Source organism: Pan troglodytes, chromosome 19 (assembly GCF_028858775.2).
Source record: "Pan troglodytes isolate AG18354 chromosome 19, NHGRI_mPanTro3-v2.0_pri, whole genome shotgun sequence".
NCBI classification, from domain to species: domain Eukaryota; kingdom Metazoa; phylum Chordata; class Mammalia; order Primates; family Hominidae; genus Pan; species Pan troglodytes.
Genome location: NC_072417.2, coordinates 29344417 through 29364597, shown reverse-complemented (window position 1 = coordinate 29364597; position 20181 = coordinate 29344417). Strand labels below are relative to the sequence as shown.

The window sequence follows — 20181 nt, the reverse complement described above, 5'->3', positions numbered from 1 at the left end:
GAGCCCCTGCGTAGTCTCGCTTTATGGAAGGGGACAGGAGGTGGGTGCCAACTGCGGGAGGGTAGGAGGGCGTGGGCTGCGGCCCTTCTGTCGGCCCTCAGCGGCAGAGAGCGCACAGACGCTCAGCACACCCGGGCCCACCACGCAGGGTGCATCAGTCCGTGGGCCCCGGCCGCCGGGACCCTGACCCGTCCCGAGGTGACGCGACGCCCGCGCGCTTGCTCCCAGAAGCGCGGCCTAGGCTCGGCCAGCAACAGCGACTCCTGGGAGGGTCCTGCGCCCTCGGGGGTGCCCCAGGCGCCGAGGCTGCGCGCGGGGCGTTCCACTGCCAGGCCCGCCCGGCAGGGGGCGCCGGGACCGACCGCTCACGCCCGGCGCGCTGAGGAGGCCGCTGGGCCGGCGCCGTGGTCGGGCTTCCGTACCCCGCCCGCCCCTGGCCTCCGCCCTCGCAGAACGCCGCGGCGTCTTCCGGGGCCTGGCGGGCCGGGGACCGAGGGGGCGGGGAGGTGACCCGGCGGGGGCGGAGCCAGCGGGCGGGCGCGGCGCGGCGCGGGAGGCGACCATGCGCGGCGTGGGGGCGATCCTGCGGCCGGCGGCGCGTGGCGCCCGGGTGAGCACCCCCGCCCTGCACCAGCCCTCGTCCCGAACCCCAGCCGGGCTCCTGCCAGCCCCGACTCCAGCCCCGGCCCGGCCGAGCATCCCGGAGCTCCCGGCCCGTCCCGCCGGTGTCTGGCTTGCCTCAGCTCACAGGCTTTTCCCGAGCGCCAGTCCCTGCCAGGACCTCCGCAGCCAGCACCTTCTCTTGCGACCTTTTTCTTACCCTCTCATTCCTCCCTCGCCCCTTCAGCCCTGTCACCTCCTCCTTCCTAGATGGCCTCCCGTGTCCTTCCCTTTCCACTGATTTTATTTTTCCGTTTCCAAACCACCGTCTTGTGATGCCTGCCATGCTTGCGTACCTTGCAGGACCTGAACCCGCGGCGGGACATCTCCTCCTGGCTGGTAAGTCCCCCCATCCTCCCCTCCTCCTCGCACAAGACCCCCAGGCACGGAGATCTCAAAGGCAGAAACAGGAAATGGAGCTAGGAAGAGTACAGCCGTATTCCCTGGAGTTAGCCCGTGGCTCTCAGGGAGGTGGGGCGGACCAGAGGGCACTGGGCAGGGCGCCAGTCTTCTGTACTGAGGACAGCAGCACCTAATGAACCAAGCCCCAGTGTGGGTGGCCCTGCCGTAGGCTGGAAGGATCCCAGCCCGCCTTCCCTAGCACGCAGGTGGGAGCCAGCGTTTGAGGGAAGGCAGCTGGACCCTGAAACCTGAGTGCCTGCATGGCTTTGAAATCTCCTCCCTGTCCAAAGCTCACGGTCCTATGGTGTCCTGGGGAACGGTCTTGTTGGGTGGCATCAGATCAGCCTCTTGTAGAGGAAACCTGCCACACACACAGGCCAGTGGGAAACTAGGAAGGGTCGCAGGCCGGACGGTGCTTCCAGGGCTTGAGCTAACCCTGAGCCCCTCATCTTCCCTGGCCACAGGCCCGGTGGTTCCCTAGAACCCCAGCCAGGTCCGTGGTGGCCCTGAAGACCCCCATCAAGGTGGAGCTGGTGGCAGGGAAAACCTACAGGTGGTGTGTGTGTGGCCGCAGCAAGAAGCAGGTGAGACCCCTGTCTGCCTTCCTACTGATACCTCTGGCTAGGAACAGCCTGGTGTCTCCAGTGAGTTCCCACCCAGGATGATCTTATTCTTCCCACACATACCTGAGGGACACCAAGGGGGCTTGGGAACAAAAGGCCAGTGCCACCAGCGACCTTAAGCTCACTGCATCTACTCCTTGCAATGAAGCCAGAGAGACAGAAACTCAGTCACGCAGCCAGCCTGGTGTGGCCAGGCTTCCAGTGGGCTCTTCTGGAGCTGTTTGTTTCTCAGAGGTGCACTGCATGGCGAAGCTCACCTGGCCCTTCCCTGTCTCCTTCCAGGAAGCACCTGGGCCACAGATTCCCAGGCCTTGAACCCCGAAAGCCTACAGCACCTGGTATTTCCTGGCGGTCTTCCATCCAAGTACTAACCACGCCTGACCCTGCTTAGCTTCCGAGATCAGATGAGATTGGGCGCATTCAGGGTGGTATGGCCATAGACACATTGGGAAGAGATTCTGCTCAGGCTCTCCTGCCTCCAAAGCCTCCCAGCCTTCCCCTGTGCCCCTCTCTACTCTTCTTCCAGAAAACTCTTCCTTCTCAGTTTATGGGACTTCCTGGCCGCTTGCCACAGTTTGCTGTCTTCTCAGCTTCACTGCCTGCCCCACTTGCTTCCCCTTCTGCCCAGGAGCCTTTCATCCCAGCAGGAACCTGCCCATATTGTTTGCCTCCCTGGCCCCTTTCCTTCCTGAGCAGAGCTCTGACTGGTATTCCTTCAAGCTATGTGGCATGGTGTCAGCAGCCCAGGGTCCTTGAGTCCCACTTAGGTCCATGCACCTCAAGCCCTCTAAGACAAGTTGCTGGTTTCTATTTGCACGCTTCTCTCATCTCCTTTCCATCCCACCCTAACTCCAATGTCAAGAGGCCTTGGTTCAGCCAGGCGAGGTGGCTCACCTGTAATCCCAGCACTTTGCGAGGCCAAGGCAGGAGGCTCTTTTGAGTCCAGGAGTTCAAGAACAGTCTGGGCAACAAAGTTGAGACCCCGCTTCTACAAATGCCTCTACCCCCACCAAAGACTAGCATGGAGGCAGGCCTGTGTTCCCAGCCATACTGGAGGCTGAGGAAGGAGGACCGCTTGACCCCAGGAGGTTGAGGCTACAGTGAGCCGTGTTTGCATCACTGCACTCCAGCCTGGGCAACAGAGTGAGACCCTGTCAAAAAAAAAGGCCTTGGCACCAGCTCTGCCTTCAGCTAGCAAGGCATGTCACCTCTCTGGGCCTGTTTCCATTACCCAGTCTCTGCTTGAGCGGCTTCTGGGATGGGGAGTACACTTCTGTGCCAGCCAGCCAGTTTGCTATGGGGCATCCCCTCCTCCTTGTAACCTTCACTCCCTGTCACGTGCCCAGTTATTCCCTGGAGCCAAACAAAATTGCTACCACAGTGTACTCTCCAGCCCAAAGAAGTTTTAACCCAGGAACATGGGAAGTAAATGAATTTCATGATCCAGTGGAGACTCAGACACACACACACACACACACACACACTCTCTCTCTCTCTCTCTCTCTATTAGTGTCCTGGCCCTCTGGGTGTCCCAGAGACTAATGCTATAAAGATTCTGTAAATACTTACCAGACACTTACTATAGGCAAAGAGCATCACGATCATTATTTTATTTCCTCATACAACTCTACTCTTATCACCCCCACATTACAGATAAGAGAGGTCACTCAGTGAGCCTTGGCAGTCTTGCTCTGGAGCCTGTACCGTAACCACTGTGCTCCACTCCCCCTGAGCTCCTGCAGCCTGCCCTGCCTTGCCCCAGCAGGTGGGGTCAGGTCTTTGACTCCTGTCTTTCCCCCACCAGCCCTTCTGTGACGGCTCCCACTTCTTCCAACGCACTGGCCTATCTCCACTCAAGTTCAAGGCCCAAGAGACCCGCATGGTGGCACTCTGTACCTGCAAGGCCACTCAGAGGCCCCCGTACTGCGATGGCACCCACAGGAGTGAGCGCGTGCAGAAGGCAGAAGTGGGCTCCCCACTCTGAGGGGGCTGCTGCTGTCCAGCCACAGGTGGCCTTGGCTCCAGGCCTCTGACAGGCACCCCCTTCTGTGGGAAAGGAAACAGGTGCTGAGCCCAAGAGATTCTGGTACCCACTGCTGGCTCATGAAGGAAGAATTATTCCTTATAACCTAAAAGTCTCCAGTCTGGGGCAGGCGGGAGTGGGCCCTGGTTCAATGTTTGCTGATGGGGAAGACGGCAAAAACAAGCCTGCCCAACCAGACTGGTAGTCCTGCAGTCACTGCTATGAGGCCCACGTGCTGCCTCCTGCTCCAGATTTTAACCTCTCTGTGGGCTGGGGGCACCTGACCAGCCACAGGAGAGGGCAGTTCAGATTCATTCTGTATGGGGTCCCCAAGCCAGGCTAAACCCAGAGATGAGAGGCACCCTTCCCTTCTTCCCTCCACCCCAAAGAACTACATGCTCCAGAAAGTATGCAGCATTTATTACAAAGCCAAGAGATACAGATGTCCCAGGGCAAAGGAGGGTACAGTCACAGGACCTCAGACACAGGACAAGGTGCAAACACAGACAAGCCCATCAGGGGGCTCCCAACCCCACACACCTAGGCTATGATGGAATCTCGAGTCTCGACTCCTGACTCCTCTCAGATCTATGCACACTTGAGGAAATCTCGGTGGGCAGCGACCTGCCAGGGTCTGTCCCTAAGGAGGTGGTCCGCTGACCTCTCAAGGGGTGGGGGTGGGGTCAGAGCTTACAGGTTTCTGTCTTCTTGTGCTTTTAGATGCAGTTGCTCTGTCCTGACCAGGTGACCGGGCCTCAGCTGGGGGTGGAGGGGCAATTGGAAGGCTGTTTGCCTCTGGCAAAGTCTGGGATCTGTGCTTGTGTGAGGTTAACCCACCCCCACTTCCACTCTAGGCCCCAGGTGAGACTCCACCACCAGTCCTGCTAGTGAGGGTTCCCCGGTGAGGGTAAGGTCGGTGGGGGTGCAGCGCTTCACAATGCTAAAGCCTTAGCCCTCCTCCAAGGGCTGAGACCTCTCAGGGCCTGAATCTTCTTTTCCACAAGATAAATGATGCAAAGGCCACACACACAGGAAAAAAAAAAAAAAGGCAGAACTATCTATTCTTTGCACAAAGTTTCCACTGCAAGAGGAGGAGGTGATGCAGGTGCCACCTCCACCCTGCACTTGCTCCTCAGAACCAGGGAAAAACTGCATTTGTAAAAGGCACTGTTCTTAGCAATTTCTGGACATTCAACAATGCGGGGGGCGGCCACTGGTCAGAGGCAGGACAGCAGCCAAGATGGGGAGAGAAACGGGGAGAGAAAGAAACAATTCTGACTCCTATATGCAGCCAGTTGGAATCATGCCTAAAGCTTTGGGTCTGAAGGGGCCCCCAACACACCACCTGCCTTGGGAAACAGCGAGGACGGTGCAGAGCTTTATTGAGACTCCAGTGGCCCATCCAGTTCATCTCCAGGCACCCCCAAAAACAGCAAATTACACAAGACCCCCCCCCCCCAAAAATGAACACCATTTTCCACACATACACACACACATAAAGTTTGTTTCCTGTGGCATTTAAATTAATCTGGTTGGTCCATAGAAAATAAGTATGTATATTTGGTTTTTCCTATGTACATATATATATAGATTTATTTATAAAACCCGCCCCCCACCCCCAAGGTGGGAAGAGCTGGGGAAAGTAGAAGAGGTGGAAAAAAGGGCCCAGAAAAAGTGGAAGGAGTGGAGAGGCTTGGCTGGAAGAAGGGAGAGGGTCCCTGGCCTCAAGTTAAGGGGGGCACGGGAGCGCCGTTGACAGTCATCTTGCGCCCCCTGCTGGTGGAGGATGGTGTCTGCAGGCAGTTCGAGCTACCCCCGTTGGCAGCTGTGGTGGCCCCACTGGCTGTCGAAGGGGGAGTGGGGGAGGTAGGGTGGGTGGCTGGAGGCCCATGGGAACTGGGAGAGCCATGGGATGGGGTGGCTGGGCTGGGCAGGGAGGAAGAGGTGGCTGGCAGGGTGGCAGGGCTGGGAGCCTTGTCGCTGACTGACTCACACTCGGACGCCCCGCTGGTGTTGGTGCCCTCGGAGGGGGTGGGCACCGTGGCTAGGGTGAGCCGCTTGCAGGCTGGCTGGACACGGTACTTGAGGGGGAGAGGCCCGTTCTGCCGGGAGAGTGGGGAGGAGAGACACAGGGAAGGGGAAGATATCAGGAGACAGAGTCCAACTAAAGGGCCACCAGCTCCACCCCACAGTGTCCAAACTCGAAAAAAGGGATGGGATGGGGCCTTGGAGAGGAGAGAGACAAGGATACAGGGTGCATGAAGACCCAGAGAGGGAAAAGGTCTAAGAGCAGAGACTCCGTCAGAGAGGAGACGGGAGAGAGGGAGGCAAACACACGTTAGCTGCCAGCACCTATTTCTGCCCCCAAATCGGGGGACACCATCTGCCCAAGGAGCCTTGTCTCCTGAGCGGAAAGTCATCCGCAAGAGATGGCCCAGAGGCTGACCTGCTGTAGCAAGCCACCCTGGACATGCAGCTCATGGGACAAGGGACAGACTGTCTCTGATTACAGAAGGGTGGCCCATGTGGCCACAGACCTATGCCAGACCCTGCGGGAGTCTGCTCCCTGCCCGCCCCACTCGCTGGCTCACCCGCCGCCAGGGGTAGATGTAGGCGATGTCCATGAGGGTGTAGTATTCCTTCAGTGGCTCGTCCTCGTACAGAACCTCCACCTGGGGGAGGGAAGCGGAGGACACCATGACCCTGGCCAGCTCGGGGCTCCAGGCTGGGAATGTGGGGGACTCGGAGGCGGGGCAATGGGAAGGGTGGATTTACAGATGGTCCCTTATTTCTCTGGGGTTTCACTGTGGATTTGACTTCCCTGTCAGAGTTGTTCCAACATAACTCCTGACCACCAGGCAGGAAGGGTTCCAGAGAAGATTCCCCTATTGTTAGCAGCCCCTGGTCCCACCATGCACACAGCTGTCTGGGTCTCCTATCTCTGGCAGGTCTCCCAGAGGAGCTGAAAAGGCTCAGGGGGATCTCCTGGAACTCTGGCTCTCACCCCCAGCTGCAAAATGGAATCACCCAGGGAGCTTTAAAAAACACCAATGTGGCCGGGTGCGGTGGCTCACGCCTGTAATCCCAGCACTTTGGGAGGCCAAGGCGGGCGGATCACAAGGTCAGGAGATCGAGACCATCCTGGCTAACATGGTGAAACCCCGTCTCTACTAAAAATACAAAAAATTAGCTGGGTGTGGTGGCGGGCGTCTGTAGTTCCAGCTACTCGGGAGGCTGAGGCAGGAGAATGGCGTGAACCCGGGAGGCGGAGCTTGCAGTGAGCGGAGATAGTGCCCCTGAACTCCAGCCTGGGCGAGAGAGCGAGACTCCATCTCAAAAAAAACAAAACAAAACAAAAAACAAACACCAATGCCTAGGCCAAGTGCGGTGGATCAAGCCTATAATCCCAGAGCTTTGGGAGGCCGAGAGTTCAAGACCAGCCAAACCAACATGGAGAAACCCCGTCTCTACTAAAAAAACAGAATTAGCCGGGTGTGGTGCCACATGCCTATATCCCAGCTACTCGGGAGGCTAAGGTGGGAGAATCGCTTGAGCCCGGGGGGGTCAGCAGAGGTTGCGGTGAGCCAAGATCCTGCCATTGCACTCCAGCCTGGGCAACAAGAGCAAGACTCTGTCTCAAAAAACAAACAAACAAAAAACCAAAAACCCACCAATGCCTGGCTAGGTGCGGTGGCTCACACCTGTAATCCCAGAGCTTTGGGAGGCTAAAGCGGGTGGGTCACTTGAGGCCGGGAGTTGGAGACCAGCCTGGCCAACATGGTGAAACCCTGTCTATACTAAAAGTACAAAAATTAGCCACGTGTGGTGGCATGTACCTGTAGTCCCAGCTACTTGGGAGGCTGAGGCACAAGAATCACTTTAAACCAGGAGGCGGAGGTTGCAGTGAGCCAAGATGATGCCACTGCACTCCAGCCTGCGTGACAAAGGGGGGAAAAAAAAAGCAAAAACAAAAAATCAATGCCTGCATCTTACCCCCAGAAATTCTGACTTAACTGGTAAGATGTGAGTTAACTCATGAGATTTAACAGGCAACAGTTTAGGATCCACTGTCCTAGAGTGTGATCCATGGACCTTCAGTACCTGGGAGCTTGTTAGAAATATGGAATCTGGCCGGGTGCCGTGGCTCATGCCTGTAATCCCAGCACTTTGGGAGGCCAAGGTGGGGTGGATCACGAGGTCAGGAGTTTAAGACCAGCCTGGCCAACATGGTGAAACCCTGTCTCTACTAAAACTACAAAAATTAGCCAGGTGTGGTGGCAGGCGTCTGTAATCCCAGCTACTCGGGAGGCTGAGGCAGGAGAATCGCTTGAATCCGGTAGGCGGAGGTTGCAGTGAGCCAAGATTGCTCCACTGCACTCCAGCCTGGTGACAGAGCAAGACTCCATCTCAAAAAAAAAAAAAAAAAAAAAAAGGAAATATGGAATCTACTAAATCAGAATCTGCATTTTAACAAGATCTCCAGGGGACACATATACATTCAAGCTTGAAAAGCTATGTCCTGGAGCTCCGTTGGAATTTCAGACTAGCCTTCCCACAGCCAACCAGCCCGAGGAGGCCCTGCGTTTTTTGCCCTCACCTCTGCCACAGTTCTGAGTGTGCAACATGCACACATACACACCGTCTTGGTCCCATGCACCACTGCACACTGACTTCAACACCCCTAGACTGCCCCAATCTTGGTTTCAACCACCCTTCTGTTAACGCATGGGCTCAGTTAACCACGCAAGCCCTGGGTGACACCTAGCCAGCTCTGACCAATGGCTGGGCTGCACAGACTGTCTGACACACCCATACTCAGACACTCATTTTTTGAAAGGCCCAGGGACCCACCTTGTACTTGCTGGGCACATCCATCTTGTTGCGGAGAAACTTGGCAAGATGCATGACAGTCATGGCTGCTGGGCATCGCAGGAAGCGCACCCCTGTCTGCTGGGGCACAGGCACCCATGGTAGGGGATCCACCCCAGGCCACTCCCTCCCAGCCCACATTCCAGTCCTGGGCAGGCCCCAGCACTCACTTTCTCTTTGTCCCCATCCCCATTCTCCAGGGGGCCCTTCTTCTCGTCCCGGTCCCTGGGGACGGAGAAAGAATGAAGCTAGGAAGACCCAGGAAGAACCAGGAGACCCAGGAGGATGATCCCTCAATGGACACATCCAGAGAGGGTCCTGGGTGGGAGAAGGGGTGACCCAGACTAGGAACCCAGAAGGGGCCAGCCTGGGCCAGACTTGCCTGGCACCTTCGTAGAATTCGATGGAGAGGCTGACAATCTCATCATCACTCAGAGTCCCCTTCTCCTGCTCCAAGACCTCGCCGCGGTCCTCATTGGAGCCGTTGGGGACTGCAGAAGGAGAGAGCTCTCGGGTTGGCGGAGGATGTAGGAAGGGAGCCCGCCAAGGACCCAGAGATCATGAACTCAGCCAGGTGAGCCCGGCCACCTTCTGGGGAGGTGTGCGCGGAGGAGGTCAGAGGGTGAGTGGTAGCGCTACACACCTACATGGTCCCAGGCAAGACTGTGCACACACAAACAGACGCGAGCACACTCACCCTCCGTCAGGGGGTACGCTGCATAGAAATCCCGCCGCCGTTTCATCTCATCTGGAAGAAGGCAGCAGGATGAGGACAGGGCCATGGGTTGGGAAATGGGGTCAGTGGAGGAGGAATGGAGTGCAGATACCTTTAAAAAGCCCAGGGACCAATTTGTAGACAATGTCTTGAAGTGTTTTGTCAGACCTGGGGAAAAATGGACAGGGCTTATCAGCAATGCGCTCTCCAGAGCGCTCTGACCTCGCCCTGCTCTCCCAGCCAGGGGACCCCTCTTCCCACCCCCTTCCTGAGACCGGTGCCCAGGCATTAGGATCCCTGTGGGTCTGGTCTTTGCCCCTCTAGTATGCCTCACCCTGTGATGAGCCAAATGTAACCCCAAGGTCGGGGAGTAGCCCAGGTCCACACCCCATGCTTCTCCCACACCTGCCGCCTTGGCTGAAGGAAGCACGGAGCGTGGGAGGGATGCGGGAGGCTGACCCAGAGGATCGCGGGGACAGGAGGTGCGGTGCCAAGCCCACCTGATGCTCAGCAGCGGCCGGGTTTTATGGACCTGCACGTCACACATGGGGCAGTATTTGTTGGTCTCCAGGTAGCGCACGATGCAGGTTTTGCAGACTTGGGGGTGTGGAGAGAGAGAGGAGAGTCAGAGCCAACTTCCAACTCCAGGACCAGCCTCCCCGCCCTCTGCTCAGACTCAGATATCCCTCCTCCTCCACCCTGTCCCTGCTCCGAGGCCCAATGTGGCGATGTGTGTTCTGCACGTGTGGTACCTGTCCTTGTGCACTGTTGAGGGAAGCTGGATCTTGTGTGAGACAGGCCAGTGTCACGTACAATGCAGAAGGTCAGCCCTGAGTCCCAAGCTCCCCGATGGAGTGGGGGACAAAAGCCAGCGTGTTCAAGATGCCTCTGAGTCCCACCCCCCTGCTGCCAAGCCCACAGTGCAAACAAGGGGTGTCTGCGTCTTCAGGGCATAAAATTTCAGCCATTTCAAGAAAGAACTGAGATTTCAGATGTGAGTCCTTGAAATGAACTTCTGGGCTGATGCCCCGCGCCCAGTCGCCCCTGCGAGGTAGGCCCTCTGTGACCTAAGGATTCCCAGCAGACACGTGGGCGCGTTGGCTCTTTAGGGCAGGGGTTTGTGTGCTACCTTCCTCAGGCCGTGCCCGCCCCAATCTGGGCACAGAGGCTGCCCACCCTGAGCAGCTCCCCTCCCCCCAACTCACAGGAATGCAGGCACTCCACGATAGTGGTGGCGTCGATGAAGTACCCCCCGCAGAGGGCACACATGAGGTGGGGGTTCAGCTCTGTGATTTTGATCCGTGTAGTCCGATGCATGATTCCGGGGTCGGGGGTGGGGGGACTGGGGAGCGTTGCCCTGGGAAACGGAAGTGGAATCAGAAACCCAGAGTTGGCCGGGCGCGGTGGTTCACGCCTGTAATCCCAGCACTTTGGGAGGCCAAGATGGGCGGATCATGAGGTCAAGAGATTGAGACCATCCTGACAAACATGGTGAAACCCCATCTCTACTAAAAATACGGAAAATCAGCCAGGCATGGTGGTGGGCACCTGTAGTCCCAGCTGCTTGGGAGGCTGAGGCAGGAGAATGTCGTGAACCCGGGAGGCGGAGCTTGCAGTGAGCCGAGATCATGCCACTGCACTCCAGCCTGGGCGACAGAGCGAGACTCTGTCTCAAAAAAGAAAAAAAAAAAGAAACCCAGAGCCTCGGCAGCCCCTCTTACGCTTCACTCCACACCTCCCCCCGCCAGCACATCTCTCCCTGAGCCCAAGACCCTTCTCTGCCTTCAGGGTGGGCTGGGGGTGTACATGTGGCTGGTTCTTTCTGGCCACCTCTGAGAGTTCATTGGGTGCCCAGGCTCTGGAGAGTCACACAGCCTTGAGCAACAAGGTTAGGCTTCCTCTGAGAAGCAGGAGGAAAGACTGAAGTTAGGCCACAGGATGTACTGCCCAACTCCCCAGAGAATGTGAGGAGGCAGGAAAATGGAAGAGAAGAGGGTTTTTAAAACTCTTTCCAATCCCAGGTCGGGCACAGTGGCTCATGTCTGTAATCCCAGCATTTTGGGAGGCTGTGGCAGGAGGATCCTCCTGCCTCACGTGATCCCTTGAGTCTGGGTGGTCGAGGCTACAGTGAGCCGTGATTATGCCACTGCACTCAAGCCTGGGCGACAGAGCGAGACTCTGTCTAAAAAAGAAAAACAAAAACAAAACTCTCCAATCCCAATCCGTATTCACTCACATGGTCCACATTTAAAGCATCCTAGGAACTAGGAGGAAACTTAGATAAAGCAGCCACTGGCCTGAAACTTCAAGGAATACAAGAAGGGAAAAATAAGTTATCCTTACTCCCTCAACCCCTCCACCCAGGTGCAGGGCCTCAGACTTGATCCTTCCACTGCGTCCCAGCCTCCTATCTACTCCATCCATTCACTCCTCCTCCAGGAAGGCTTCCCTGGAAACACCATGGACACAGGCTACCCTAAGTTAGAAGGCCGCAGCCATCACTTGTGCTTCTGGCTCTGCATCCAGCCTAAGCTTTGGAGCACCTCCCTCCTCTAAAGTCTGCCAAATATAGGCTGCTCCCAGAAAATCCACCATATGCTAATCATTTGGCTTCCAGGCCTGAGACTCAGGCAGGGAACAGAGAGGGTCCTTACATGCCTGAAGTTGGGAACGTGCAGCTCCAGCCCTAGCCCTGGACTCAAAGAGTTTAGGCAAAAAGGCTATACCCCTGCCACAGGAATCCCTCCCAGTGCCCCTGATGGACAGCCCCCTGCATGAGTGCTCCCTGTCCACAAGCACACAGGGTCCAGGAACCCCCCTTTCATACACAATGCAGGAATTCCCCCCACATGGTCACTGTCTCCTGCCTGGTGACACAGTCTCCCACTGTCTCCTGCCCTGGTGACGCCTCTGCCACCTGTTCACAGGCTGTCCAGTGACAAACCACGGGCTCTCACAGATGCCTGCCAAAGCTGGGCAGAAAGTGCTCTGTCCCCAGACCGCCTGCTCGACACCAGCCAGGCCCAGGCAGGGTGCAGAGAGGTGAAAAGTCCGGCTCTGGATTGGCCACCGTGCTTCCTTCTTGGTAAAGAAATCAAACCAAACCTGCACCTGGAAGGGACAGCCCCTCCCTCCTCTTTCCCAGAGTAAAAGCCCAGGGGTGGGGCTTGGGAGGGTGGCCAAGCCCCAACACCTCCTTTACAACATACTCACACCCTTCTCTCCTTTCCAGAAAGATTTCTAAAGCCACCACACTGAGTTTTCTAGGACAAGAAATTCACAGCCGGGATCAGCAGTTTCTATAGAGACCCCAGGATGAGTCTGGCCAGGACCCAGACAGCCAACAGAGGCTCAGGGAACCTGGCCAGAGACTGAAAGAGATGCCGAGACACAAAGGCCACATGTGGGAGAGACACCAGGTTACAGGGCAGACAGAAGGGCACAAGCCAGTCCTACAGCAAGCCCAGAGACATGGCGGAGAGGTGGCGGCCCCGGAGATCTGAGAAGGGAGAGGGGTTCCCACCCCACGCAGGGTGGCCTCGGCCAGCCCTCCCTGCATGGGTCCCCCGTTTGCAATTACGCAGAAAGCTGCTGGATACTCCACTGTTTGGTCGTTTCCATAGTAACCCTGTCCCTGGCAAGATGCCCAAATATTATTACAACCATCCAGAGGAGAGAACAATCCAAGTGGCTGTCTCTCTGAGCGTGTGTAATATCCATCCTGTGTACGTGCCGTCTGGGCCTCCAAAGGTACTTCCTGTGACTGCCTGTCAGTCATATGTGTGTCCAGATGCATCTATGTGTGTGTGCAGAGCCACCAACAAACATGCTGATGCTGAGCTCTGATAATGCCTGGGGTCTCTGTTGCTGGGGTAAATCGCATGCCCTCATCTATCTCCCGTTCACCCTCATATACACGTGCACGCGTACACACACATACACACATAGGCTCCGCACACTTCACATCGCGCCCGAGCCACCTCATTCACACACTCGCTGTGTTTTCAAAGCAGACACTTGCTCTTTTTTTTTTTTTTTTTTTTTTGAGATAGTCTTGCTCTGTTGCCCAGGCTGAAGTAGAGTGGTGCGATCTCGGCTCACTGCAGCCTCCGCCTCCCGGGTTCAAGTGATTCTTGTGCCTCAGCCTTCTGAGTAGCTGGAATCACAGGTGCATGCCACCACACTGGCTAATTTTTTTTTTTTTTTTTTTAAACAGAGATGGGGTTTCACCATGTCAGCCAGCCTTGAACTCCTGGCCTCAAGTGATCTGCCCGCCTCCACCTCCCAAAGTGTTGGGATTACAGGTGTGAGCCACCACACCCGGCTGACACTTGCTCTTAAGAACCCCACAGCCAAGAGCCCCACACTGCGAATGGCTGTACCCTTCACCCAATCACTTCCCCGAGCATTTCTGAGAATTCAGCCCCAGCCTGTTCCTCTGGACCCTTTCTAGACACGAGGCCCAAGGTGGTGCTGACTGAATGAAACACTGCTCCTTCTCCAGTTTAAGAAAATAAGCCCCTTGCCACACTCCCTGCTCCCCTCATTCCATCCCCACAGGCTCTGACTGTTACCTCTGGGGCTGGGGGTGGGGAGAAGCACTGATTGGCTCCTCACCTGATTGCCATGGTTACCTGCAGGGCCCTGCCAGCAGGTGCCAAGAGCAATGTAAACAGGAGCTCTGACTCCCTAGAGCACCCTCTCCCCATCTCCCCACCCCAGGAGGCCCCAGGCCGCGAATTCCTGACACCCAGTTCCTCCCCCGCTGCACTGGCTGGTGTGCTGTGGGAAGGTGAGGGAAAAGGGGTGATGGGTGACTGGAAATCCAGCTGTCATTACTTTGAGGAAGAGGCTGGGAGATGGGAAGAACTCGAGGGAGAAAGAGTGGGAGACACAGATCCCAAGAAACAGAAAGGGGAGGCCAAGCACCATTGGAAGTGGCCTCTGCAGAGCTCAGGTGCTTTAACAGGTCAGTCCCAACTGTGTGTCCACCCCTCCCTGGACTTGAGCACTGCTTCCACCTCTAACACCACTTTTCCCCAAGCAGAAGCCAAGCCCTTCAGTGTCTTCTGCCATTGTCTTTGCAAGGGTGTGTGTGACCCTTAGGCGGCCCACGTTCTGGGCCCTGAGGCCCTGGGTCTGGCTATTGCTACTGTGGCAGGAAGGGAGCTTGCTCAGCACCCAGCATCCAACCCCGACCCCTCTTTGCCATTCAAGCCTGGCACTTGTCTTTCCCAATCCTTAAAGGCCCCTGCTAAGAAAACACCACCATCTCTTTCTCTCTCTCTCTCTTTTTTTTCTTTTTGAGACGGAGTCTCGCTCTGTCTCCTAGGCTGGAGTGCAGTGGCAAGATATCGGCTCACTGCAACCTCCGCCTCCTGGATTGAAGCGATTCTCCTGCCTCAACCTCCCAAGTAGCTGGGAATACAGGCGTGTGCCACCACACCTGGCTAATTTTTGTATTTTTAGTAGAGACAGGGTTTCACCATGTTGGCCAGGCTGGTTTCCAACTCCTGGCCTCAAGTGATCTGCCCGCCTCGGCCTCCCAAACTGCTGGGATTACAGGCACGAGCCACCACACCCAGACCCATCTCTCCATTTTAACCAGTGTCTTTCTGGAAGCCACCCTGCAATTTAGGCCTCTCTCACTTCTTCATGGTCCCCTGTGGAAACAGTGGGTCTCCCAGCCCCAAGGCCCCTGTGCTTCTCTGATGCCATAGCTCTCTCTGCTCTCCCTGCCTCCAAATGAAATCAGCCCCACTCCCTCACTAGAATGTCTCCAGGTCTTGGCAAAAGTCACTCAAGGTCACATCCAGATGTCTAGAACTGCAGAGGTGAAAGGGCTTTTAGAAAGCACCTTGTTCAGCTGGGCGTGGTGGCTCACACCTGTAATCCCAACACTTTGGGAGGCCAAGGCGGATGGATCATGAGGTCAGGAGTTCAAAACCAGGCTGGCAAAGATAGTGAAACCCCATCTCTACTAAAAATACATGGTGGCTCACGTCCGTAATCCCAGCACTTCGGGAGGCCAAGACGGGCGGATCATGAGGTCAGGAGATCGAGACCATCCTGGCTAACATGGTGAAACCCCGTCTCTACTAAAAATACAAAACATTAGTTGGGTGTGGTGGCACGCGCCTCTAGTCCCAGCTACTCGGGAGGCTGAGGCAGGAGAATCGCTTGAACCCAGGAGGCAGAGGTTGCAGTGAGCCGAGATCGCGCCACTGCACTCCAGCCTGGGCAACAGAGCGAGACTCTGTCTCAAACAAACAAACAAAAATACAAAAATTAGCGGAGCATGGTGGCAGGCGCCTGTAATCCCAGCTACTCAGGAGGCTGAGCCAGAGAATTGCTTGAACCTGGGAGGCAGAGGTTGCAGTGAGTGGAGATCGTGCCACTGCACTCCAAGCTGGGCCACAGAGTGAAACTCCATCTCAAAAAAAGAGAAAAAGAAAAAGAAGCACCTGTTCAATCCTTTCATTTTACAGATGAGCACACTCAGATGTGACTTGTCTAAGGTCACAAAGCAAAGCAGTGGCAGTCCTGCGACAAGAAAGTGCCTGACTCCCACCCCAGTGCTTTTAACATCCTGGCACCTGGCCAGGCTCCTCACTCATCTAAAGCAGTAATGCCCGGCTTCATCCCAGCAGGTGGGAGGGGAAAAGAGCAGCTCCCTGGAGTGGCGGGAAAACCACTCAGTGGGCCGCCGTCTGGGAGGGAGTCAGTCTGGCCCAAACATGACCATCAGCATGGACTCCTGCCTTGAGGCAGGAAGAGGAGGCACATGTTAATCGCCTTACCCCACTTCCTACACATAGGGAAACAGAGGCTGCAGGGAAGCACAGCCAGCCAGAGTACAGCATCAAGACTCAGACCAGGGGTTTTATGACTCTGTTCCTCTCCCAGCTTCGTGGGTCCAACTGCGCAAGCCCCTTGTATTTGTGTTTGGGGCCGTGAGGGTCTGCCTAGGGACACTGTGAACCTCCCAACTTTCCCCAATCCTTGACAATGGCACAAAGATCTGCTCCCCTGTCCCCACCATGCATTGAAAAGGGCCTCCTGAAGCTGGGCTTACTCAACCCTCCCTTCCTCCCTCTCCCACCTCTCAACTCCCTAAGATCAAACAAAGGCAAAACCCCAAAATATACACATTGCCAGATACACACACATACAGCAAGACACACCCCCCTCCACCTCTCACACTCACTACACACAAGGCCAGATAGACACGCCACAACCCTCCCCCACCCTGCGCCACACACACACACAATCACAGCCAGACCAGAGCCAGGCCCACCCTCGCTACATGCAGAAGCCATCCACATCCACCCCCCACCTAGAAGCACACAGCCTGACATCCCTGCCTGGAAACAGACCCTGCAAACACACACTAACCTTTTGTACGACCCTGGTCCACCCAGGGTAAATTATAACATAAGTCTTCCAGCAACAAAAGCAGTTCAGCTTCCAAAGTCCGCTCTGGGGACCAGAGGCTGGAGGGCTGCAGTGGGCATGTGACCTGCACAAAGCTGTACCCTCTTCCTGTTCGGGCTCTCTCCATTCCCATGACAACAGCTCCATCAACCAAGATCTCTCAGGCAAGGCCAGGGGCAGCAGAGTCCCCCTTCCTGCCCAACCCCCAAGACTTCAACTTGAACCCTACCTAGCTACACATGGTCTGGATCCTGGGGTTGGTTTCCTGCTTCATTCCAAAGTCAGTTCTAAAGCCTCAATCCCCCAACCCCCAACCAGGGGAGCCGGTGGGAAAACCTTCCCACCAAAAAGCTGCAACAGAGCTGGCTTTATGCTCCCAGTAATAACACCTTGGACCAGAGTGAAGGGGGGAGGGAGGAGAGAAATTAAAGAGTTTCAGGAACAGAAACTGCCAGAGGTCCCAGAGGAGGAGGCATCAGAACAGAGCCGGGAGGGGACAACCAGGAGACAGCCCTCCCCTCGAGACAGACCTCTGGGGAGACTGAGGCAGCATGGGGGACACTGAGGGACAAAGATCTCGGGAAGCGCTGGGTAACACTTCCACAATATTCACTGGCAAATTCACCCGCCTCCATGCCGCCTCCTCCCACCTCAAGCCAACCGGAGCGATTATGGGCAGACGGGGGCAGTGGGGGAGGGCGAGGGGCAGCCCGGGCCCACCGTGGAGACAGGCAGGGGGTGTCTGCTTGCCCGGGGGTCCCACGCCCTCAGAGCTAGCAGCAGGAGGGCGTGCGGAGGGTGGGGTGGCTGGGCGTCCCAGGGGAAAGGGGGCCAGTTTAGCAGACCCCCCTGCTTCCGCTGGCGATGGGAAATATTGCGATAAATTTCCCTCCATCCCCATTCTACCCCCAGCGCCCGGGCTTCCCCGGGAGCCCATGTCCGAGGATCAGGGACCCCAGTTACCGGGTGGCCGCTCCCACCTTCCCTAGAGCCAAACTTTCTGCGGGGCCCCGGGAGGGGTGTTCCGGAGGGAGGCTCTGCTGAGGTGGTTCAGGGAGGGGGCGGGGCGCCGGCGCCGGGACGGGGAGCGGGGACCGGCGGGGGGAGGTGCCCGAGAGGACCCGGACCCCGGCGGGGAAGGGCGCCCTCCCCCGGCCTCGCGGCCGCCCCAAAGCACATCCCCTTCTGCCGGCCCCAAGTCCCCGCGCGTCCACGGCGCCCCTGTGCCCACGGGAGAGCGACCCCTGCCCAGATGGAAAAGGGGGAAGATCGGGCAGAGCAAGAGGCGGCTTTGGCTCGTGGGGAGCGGCGACCCAACCCAGCGCGCATCCCGCAAGCCCTCCCGGTTGCCCCGGACCTTCCCCCTCGCTACCTCGGAACAGGGTCTGCCCGGGGGCTGCTGCACAAAGAGGTGGTGGTCGAGGGAGACGCCAAATCGTTAAGAGGGGGAGCCCGTTTCGGCCATCTTGGAAGAGAGGAAAGGGAAAAAGGGACAGAAAAAAGGGAGAAAGAAAGGCGGACGGGGCAAGCTGGGCTAGGGACTGACGGGGCGCGGGGGGTGCGAAGGCAGGATCGGCTCAGAGCCTCCCCCTCCCATCGGGGCTTGCAAAGAACGGCCGGCCCCCATCCCAATCCCCAGAGGGTTACAGGCCAGGAGAGGGAAAGGCAGGGGGAGTCCGCTCCGCTTACCTGGGTTCGGGGTCCGGTGGGTCTCGGGGAGGGGGGGATGGGAGGGAGGGAGGGAAGGGAGGGGAGGGGGGCCGCAGCCGTGTCGCTCGCCCGGGCGGCGGGAGGGGAGAAACCTACGGTAAGAAAGGAGTTTGTGAAAGCGGCTTGGGGTGGGAGGGAGAGAGGGGAGGGGAGGGGACCGAGGGGGGGAGGGGAGGGACCGGAGTGTGGGGGGGAGACAAAATGGCTTTTTTCCTCCAGACAAGAGTAGGTCCCGCCCACCACTCACCCACGTGACCTCATTCCTTCAGGATGCTGGCAGAGACGGGAAGAGGAGGGGGAGGCTGGCGCGGCCGCTCCCCGCCACCGGCTGCCGGGTCCCTAGCCAGGACGAGACCCCTCCCTTCCCATGCGGCCGCCCCGACCCCGGAGGATGGATTCTCTTATGTTACCTTCCGCAGTTAGCCCCCCTCCCTTCAAAATATGGGTTCCCCCCACTGACACTGTGATGCCCATCCCTAACTGGGGCGCCTGGAAAATGGTGAAATGGGGACTGGGCTGAAAGGTGGCTCGTGGTCCTCCACGCCCCGGCCTAGACCAAAGGGCGCGGGGCTCCGGCGGGGGACGCGACGCCTTCAGCCAGGCGTCCGAGCGATTTTCATTCACTCCAAGTGACACTCCCTTAAAATTAATAACTGCATCTGGGAGGGCGAGCGTGTCCTCCCCACTCCCCTTGCCCCCTCGGCGGCAGGGGCGCTGGCCCCGAAAAGCGGCGCACCAGGATCCAGCCTGGGCGCCTGGCAGGGAGCAATTGCGAGAGGGGAGTGGAGGTGCGGGGTGAGGCCGGGTGGGGGGCCTCGCCGCGGGGGGATCGGGTCGCTCTGGCGGAGGCTGCGCCCCCGGCGTGCTCGGGCAGAGAAGAACGGAGGCCCGCTGAGGATGGGAACTCAGGCTCCGGGCCTGGGACACAATAATCCGGCCGAAGGCGAGAGGCCACACTGGACTAGGAAACGAGGCGCCGGGCTGTAAGGTGGGCCCGCGCCTTTTCTCCTGCCTGGCGCTGATTCCCGCATTTTTCGCTCGCGCCCTGCGCTGCGCGCTGCCTGTGCGCCTCCCTGGGCGCGCGGGCGGGAGAGTCGGGCGAGCGCCAAGACGGCTGGGCCCGACTCCCACTGGCGCCCCGGCTCCACCTGGCGCTGGGGCTCCGGTCCGCAGTGGCTCCGGCAGGAGGGAGAGAACGAGGAGGGAGGCTTGGAAACGCCGGGAGTAGCGGTGAGGCCGACGCCGGGGAAGCGAATCGATACTGCGTTACTGAACGCCCGTGGGCCTCATGAGGATGGTCGATTCCCTCATTCGTTATTCACGATTTATTAGGGATGGCGGCCGCGTCTGTCCCTCCAGAGAGCTCGATTATCCATCCGGCCAGCAGCGCCATTAAGCGTACTGACGGTGGGAGGCTCGAGTTAGAAATTAGGAAAGGAATCTTCGCCCAGTTTTGGAGCGCCTGCCTCCTCTTCCCTCGTTGCTCGCAGCCAAGGCAGCCGCGAAGCTGGGGGCCTCGGGTGAATGCTTTCGCCCTCTGGCCGGCGACCAGGAGACCTGCGCACACTGGCCGCCGAGTGACCCCAGCTCGAGCCTGCAGCCACACCAGCGGGACGGGGGCGGGGAGGAAGAGGAAGGGCGGAGAGACTTCCTTCCAGAGGGAGTGGTCCGAGAACCGGCGGGAGAAGGGCCAAGGGAAGATCCGGTCACCTGCTCCGGAGCCTGCAGGCGGAGAGGCGAGTAGT

The 20181-nt window shown here is 57.9% G+C and overlaps 2 protein-coding genes and 1 pseudogene across 7 annotated transcripts; 1 reads left to right on the top strand and 2 right to left on the bottom strand.

Moving 5' to 3' along the window:
* The first annotated feature begins 487 nt into the window (after window positions 1-487).
* CISD3 (CDGSH iron sulfur domain 3) lies at window positions 488-3906 on the top strand. The gene is made up of 4 exons (XM_511439.9): window positions 488-610; window positions 964-999; window positions 1527-1646; window positions 3490-3906. Exons 1-4 carry the CDS (start codon window positions 563-565, stop codon window positions 3667-3669), a joined length of 384 nt encoding a protein of 127 aa, XP_511439.1. The 5' UTR covers window positions 488-562; the 3' UTR covers window positions 3670-3906.
* Window positions 2009-2127, bottom strand: LOC112206100 (5S ribosomal RNA; annotated as a pseudogene).
* Window positions 3907-4111: 205 nt separating the features above from the next.
* On the bottom strand, window positions 4112-20055 carry PCGF2 (polycomb group ring finger 2). Of its 6 annotated transcripts, XM_063798634.1 has the most exons (12): window positions 19585-19695; window positions 18416-18528; window positions 18099-18191; window positions 10498-10649; window positions 9793-9889; window positions 9405-9460; window positions 9275-9325; window positions 8960-9068; window positions 8748-8802; window positions 8560-8655; window positions 6300-6380; window positions 4112-5810 (listed from the first exon to the last, which is right to left on the bottom strand). In XM_063798634.1, exons 4-12 carry the CDS (start codon window positions 10607-10609, stop codon window positions 5433-5435), a joined length of 1035 nt encoding a protein of 344 aa, XP_063654704.1. In that variant the 5' UTR covers window positions 10610-10649; window positions 18099-18191; window positions 18416-18528; window positions 19585-19695; the 3' UTR covers window positions 4112-5432. The 6 variants fall into 6 exon arrangements, with proteins under 6 accessions (XP_063654704.1, XP_063654703.1, XP_054527583.1 ...); XM_063798633.1 differs by lacking the exon at window positions 18099-18191 and having other exon boundaries at window positions 18684-20055; XM_054671608.2 differs by lacking the exon at window positions 18099-18191 and having other exon boundaries at window positions 19585-20034.
* Between the last annotated feature and the right edge of the window lie 126 nt (window positions 20056-20181).

Bases quoted from the DNA above. Each gene is read 5' to 3' on its own strand.
- CISD3 (XM_511439.9), top strand. From the start codon at position 563: ATGCGCGGCGTGGGGGCGATCCTGCGGCCGGCGGCGCGTGGCGCCCGG. The intron at 1,000-1,526 runs GTAAGTCCCCCC...CCCTGGCCACAG, and splicing joins GGGACATCTCCTCCTGGCTG to GCCCGGTGGTTCCCTAGAAC. The intron at 1,647-3,489 runs GTGAGACCCCTG...TTCCCCCACCAG, and splicing joins GTGGCCGCAGCAAGAAGCAG to CCCTTCTGTGACGGCTCCCA.
- PCGF2 (XM_063798633.1), bottom strand. From the start codon at position 10,609: ATGCATCGGACTACACGGATCAAAATCACAGAGCTGAACCCCCACCTC. The intron at 9,890-10,497 runs GTGAGTTGGGGG...CACACCCCCAAG, and splicing joins CGTGGAGTGCCTGCATTCCT to TCTGCAAAACCTGCATCGTG. The intron at 6,381-8,559 runs GTGGGTCCCTGG...TCCCTCCCCCAG, and splicing joins ATGTGCCCAGCAAGTACAAG to GTGGAGGTTCTGTACGAGGA.